This window comes from Saccopteryx bilineata, chromosome X (assembly GCF_036850765.1).
Source record: "Saccopteryx bilineata isolate mSacBil1 chromosome X, mSacBil1_pri_phased_curated, whole genome shotgun sequence".
Taxonomy (NCBI): Eukaryota; Metazoa; Chordata; class Mammalia; order Chiroptera; family Emballonuridae; genus Saccopteryx; species Saccopteryx bilineata.
The window spans coordinates 59,823,077-59,828,054 of NC_089502.1; the positions used below are offsets into that span (position 1 = coordinate 59,823,077).

The window sequence follows — 4,978 nt, forward strand, 5'->3', positions numbered from 1 at the left end:
AGCCATTCGTCAAGCCATTTGCCTCTCCTAGAATGTCCTTGTTTTTTTATGCTTTCCTCCAGGGCCCAGCTTAGGTGTGCCCTTACTCCTTGAAGCTTTCTAGCAACTTTTACCTCATTTAGCCAGACAGCATATATTTCACAATGGACATTGCCTAGGAACTGTTAGAAATCCCTGTGTATTTATGCACCTTATCTCTCCAGTTAGATTTTCAATTCAAATAGGAGAACAATTTTTTGTCAGTCAAAACATACAACTTTATTGATGATACACAAATCAAGTCTTTGGTGGATACGTTTAAGACAAAAAAAAAAATAAAAGTGTAGGCTATTAATGACAGACAAGTTCACTGTCAGTTCACATAGAGGAACCAGTAAAAATATTTCCATTAAGCAGCAGGATTAAAGTCACAAATGTGTTTTCAGTATAAGAGGGCTATTTATTTGGTATTCATAAAATGATTCAGCTTAAAGCTGGAAACTGTTACAGGTAACATCACTCTGGATGATACATTATTCAAAACTGGCAGCTGAAAGGATCATTTTACAATATAAGCAAGTTAAGAAGCAGTAACTTTCCATTTTCATTGCTTCCAGACTGCAAATCCAAGATGTTCATTCAAGTCTTTTGAGAGCTCATGATCAATCAGAATTTGTCAACTAATTTTATAACTTTCACTTTCACTAAAAGGTCATGGTGATCTGCTAAAGCTCTAATTTTCTTAACACACACTCCAGAAGTAGTGCATAAGTAAAAAAGGGAACCTTTATTGAATTCTCTGTAGTTGAATACTTCTGCTCTGAGGTTGTCATAGATGATCTCAAATAGAGTAAGAGCATTAATAAGAATTTCTGATTCCACGTAAGAATTATAGAGGGAACTAAATGATGATGGCACTTGGGTACTGAGAAGCTTTTTTAACATATCTGGATTTTCAGCAAAATTTGAAAGTATTTTCAAAATCTCAACCTTGATTTTTCCACCTCCCTGAGATAACAAACGAAAAAAGTTTGCAATAGAATTGACAAGCAGGTGCTGGTAGTCATTAGTAATAGTCATGTTTGTTAAAAATTTTAGTCCAACTACCTGTACTGCTGAGTTCAGGTTTGAGGCCATGATATCATCCATCACTTTATTCATGTATACCTGAAGCCGGCCCTGATTTTCATAATTCTCACTCAGGTTATTCATGGCCATTAAGGCTTTTTCTTTAATGTGGGGATCAGTTTTGTTGATCATGTTTGCAATAATTGGGAGGCCTCCCAATTTTCGAATTGTGTCCTGGTTGCATGAATAATTGGCATTGTTGCTCAGAGTGAGCAAAGCTACTTGTTGGATGAAAGGATCATCCGATTTCTGAAGCAAAGCAAGTACTTTTCTGAGATCGCGGACACCCAGAATCTCATCAATATCATATGGAAAGGGGCGCTTCTGCATGGGAATGGGTCTCTTCCCTCTCCCTCTCTGCTGGGTCTCAGGCTCAGAATCTGACTCCGACTCTGTGTCAGTCCACCCAGACTCCCCTTCCTCAGAGTCAGGGACCTCTGCCAAGAAGGCCTGTCCCCCGTTAGCGGAGGCCGCAGCAGCTGCTGCAGCCCCATCCCCGGGGCGGAATCCCAGCCCCAGTTGGTCTACTTCAACCTTGCTGTTTTTTTTGCCCTTGCCCTTGCCTCCATTCCGGGACCTGGTTCCTCCCTTAACTCCACCTTTGGGTCCAGCTCCATTCCCTGATCCAGCCTTAGGTATAGCTCCAGTATGAGCTCCAGGAGTTGCTTTCTTGGTGGCTGCCACTGTTTTAGGGGACCCTGAGGTCCCAGGGGCCTCTGCAGCCCCAGAAAGTGCTGCCGGTACAGGAGCATCTGCCGATTCGGTAACTGCTGCCTCAGTAGGTGCTGTTGTCCCAGGAGACACCGCTGACGCCCTGGGACTTTCTGCTGTGCCTGGGGCATCTGATTGTTTAAGAGTTCCTGCCACTGTGAGGGCGTCTGCCTCCCCAGGAGGCAGTGCCATTAAAGCCATTTCTGACCCAACCACTGATTTTGTCTGAGGCTCGACCGAGGCCCCTTCTGTTTCCGGGGCCTGACTTCCAGCCCCACTCTGAGTCTCAACATTGGATGCAGCTGGGGCCACTACCTCAGCTGCAGCTATGTCCAGGGCAGAGGCTTCATCCTGGGCCTTGTCCTCTGCCCCAGTGCTGACTGGGGTTGAGGGACAGAATCTTGGCCCAAGGTCAATTGTGAATCCAGCCCTTAGTCCGGATCTAGCCCTGGCTCCAGTCCCAGCCAGAGACCTGGTCTTGGGCTTGGCCAGTCTCTTCTTTGTCTGGTTTCTTCTCCTGGCATATTTGTAGACACAGTACCAGGCACTTGCCCCGATCACTATCCCAGCGGCAACACAGCCAGCATCCCGAACTCGGCTCATGGTGCAGCTGGTATGATGCTCTGATTTGGTCGTGGAGTTGGTTTGCGTAAGCAGGATGTGTGCACGTCAGGGCAAGGCACTTCTGCTCACAGTCGCAAGATCTGTAGAGCCTGAAAGCCAAGCAGGACCTGAAGTAAAGAATAGAAATGAGGCTTAGAGCTCTGGCTCACTTTGTGCTTAACCAGGCCTACTTAGAGGAGAGTTTGTGGTCTTAATGCTTATTGGGTTGGTTAGTACCCAGACAGTACCCAGGCTTGGGTTTGTTGATTCAGAACCCTGGTTGTCCAACGTTTTTCCCATCTTCACCCCTAGCTTGCTCTGCTCAATGTCAAAACACACCATTTCCCAGCACTCAAATGGGGAATGAGAAAACAGTAATAGCATCAGGAAATCTGATGGAGAGCTGGGAAATCAGTAGAGATCCCAGATTCTGCTCTGGTCCTCCCCCACAAGACCCCAAGGATCTCCAGATGATGTTCATGCACGCACCGGTCTGCTGCACAGGAGCATTTACCCTTTTCCACGGTAGTTGTGCAGGGTCCAAAAGGCAGACGGACTTGCGGGGTGATCCTCCAGAAAGGGTGTTTTGGGGTCTTTGGTAGATGAATTCTGCTTCCTTTCCTGATTTTAACCCCTGTAGGCCAAGTTTCTCTCTCACAGGCTTCTTCTTCCCATTGCTACCCTTTCCTCCTGGAACCACTAATTAAGGGAAATGCCACAACCCTTACAGTGGACCATAAAGGGCAGGCCCAGGGCAAGGGTGACTCGTAAAGAAGATGGGAGAAGAGAAACTGCTGGTCCTAGATCTGCTCTGGTTTCTGCCACACCTACATCAGGGGTTCCCAGACAGTCCTCACCCCCACACTAACCTCAAAGGATTCAGGGCAGTTTCTCCCTCCTTCCGTTCAGTTAGCGCTTCATCGTAAGGACATACCGAAGGGCAGAAGTATAGACAGCCGACGTTGTAGCCTAGTGAATGGAACAAAACCCAGGACAAGTCCCAGTAAATTGCCTTTTAGCAGACACCTATTAGAATGACAGATGGTTCCACCTCTCAATTCTTCTCACCCTCCTCCACCTCAATCCCCCACTGCTGCGCAGACGCCCCAGGCACTCAACCCCTCCTTCTTTGCCCCGCCCCCCAATCCGCCATTTCTCCCGGACAGACAACCACACCCCTTCGCCTGCAACTGTAGCAGGAGGGGGCGGGGCAAGGGTGCAGTGAAAGCTGGATGGGAAGCAGGACCGGGCATTACTGCCAAGCAATCTAGTGTCCCCGTCCTGTGACCACTAGTCCTTCAGTCTCCAGCACCCCAGGACTAGCATTAACCTGCAGAACAGCAGATCCAACGTCTGCCCTTTCGGTTTGAGGGTCGTGATTTTCCACTGTTTTCTCTGCTCTGAGCTCCGCCTCCCACCCCCTTCTCAAATACCCGGTTAACCGCCATTTCTCCCGCCAGGGTACCCGAAATCTTTTCCCAGGGCTACAGAAACGGAGGTGAAGGACTGTGAGGGCCGGAGGTGTCTGGAACGCAGCCTGGGAGTTAGAACGGCGGTTTAATACCGGATTCTTTCAGAGGCTCCCTCCTGTGAATACCAGACAGACCTTCCATCTCCCCTCTGGAGGCTGGCACACCCATTTTCCAGCACCCCCTAAAGGACAGAGGGCCGGCCAGGGCGGGAGAGGGGAAGGTTCGGGGACGGTGATGGGGTGGGAGAAGGTATTTGCAAAGTGAGAGTGGGAGTGAACCGGCCAGATTGTTGTCAAACTGCGTGCCCCTCCGGTCACCCTTTCCCAACCTCCCCGCCGGCCTTATTGCGTTGCCACGTTTATTTCCCTTCCCTCCTCTCAAAAAAAGGACAGGATGTGGGGTGCAAGACCTAAGTGTCAAAAACAAAACGGAAACACACTGGCTGGGAGAGGAAGTAAGCGGATTCTCCGCAAGTATATCACTTTTTTATGCCCCACCTCCCCCTCTCCCTGCGGCCCACCAAAATGAGCCGAGACTGAGCGCGGGGGTCTGAAGAGCCAGTGAGGAGCGAGCAAGGCGGAGACGCCCGCGGCCTCAAACTCCGGCATCTCAGGCCTGTCTCTTTCAGGGGTACCAGGCCATGCCCACCCTCACACCCACCTGCCCGGATCTGGGGGAATTTTCTCCTCCTCCTCCTCGCCCGGGTTAAACGCACGGCAGTGCGCCGCGAAATAGAGTTGGTACCCAGAGGAGGACGGAGGACGGCGGTCAGGGCCTTAAGTACCTTTGCCCACGTCAGCTCCTGGTCACGTGAGGGCCACCTCGCCAGTAAGCTTGGGTTCCCAGTTTCCACTCCCACCAAAAACACAAGCCTCCTTTACCGCCGCTCCCACCTCGCCCTACCACATCGGGTCCTGTCACTCATTTTTCTGTCTTTGTAGTCTCAGAGGCCAAAAGTAGCCCACTTTCCGTGTGTTAGAATTTGCTTTTCTCTGGTTACCCCAGAGGCAGATGTATCTTTTCCGGGCATTGACAATTTCTTTTACCATTTTTTGTTGTTGGGGAACTGTCTCATCCTCTGTGGG

At 49.7% G+C, this 4,978-nt stretch overlaps 1 protein-coding gene across 3 annotated transcripts; it reads right to left on the bottom strand.

Moving 5' to 3' along the window:
* Positions 1 to 244: 244 nt before the first annotated feature.
* Positions 245 to 4,641, bottom strand: ARMCX2 (armadillo repeat containing X-linked 2). Of its 3 annotated transcripts, XM_066250052.1 has the most exons (4): positions 4,554 to 4,641; positions 3,291 to 3,390; positions 2,911 to 3,055; positions 245 to 2,549 (listed from the first exon to the last, which is right to left on the bottom strand). In XM_066250052.1, exon 4 carries the CDS (start codon positions 2,419 to 2,421, stop codon positions 646 to 648), a length of 1,776 nt encoding a protein of 591 aa, XP_066106149.1. In that variant the 5' UTR covers positions 2,422 to 2,549; positions 2,911 to 3,055; positions 3,291 to 3,390; positions 4,554 to 4,641; the 3' UTR covers positions 245 to 645. The 3 variants fall into 3 exon arrangements, with proteins under 3 accessions (XP_066106149.1, XP_066106150.1, XP_066106148.1); XM_066250053.1 differs by lacking the exon at positions 2,911 to 3,055 and having other exon boundaries at positions 245 to 2,531; XM_066250051.1 differs by lacking the exon at positions 2,911 to 3,055.
* Positions 4,642 to 4,978: the final 337 nt, after the last annotated feature.

Bases quoted from the DNA above. Each gene is read 5' to 3' on its own strand.
- ARMCX2 (XM_066250053.1), bottom strand. From the start codon at position 2,421: ATGAGCCGAGTTCGGGATGCTGGCTGTGTTGCCGCTGGGATAGTGATC.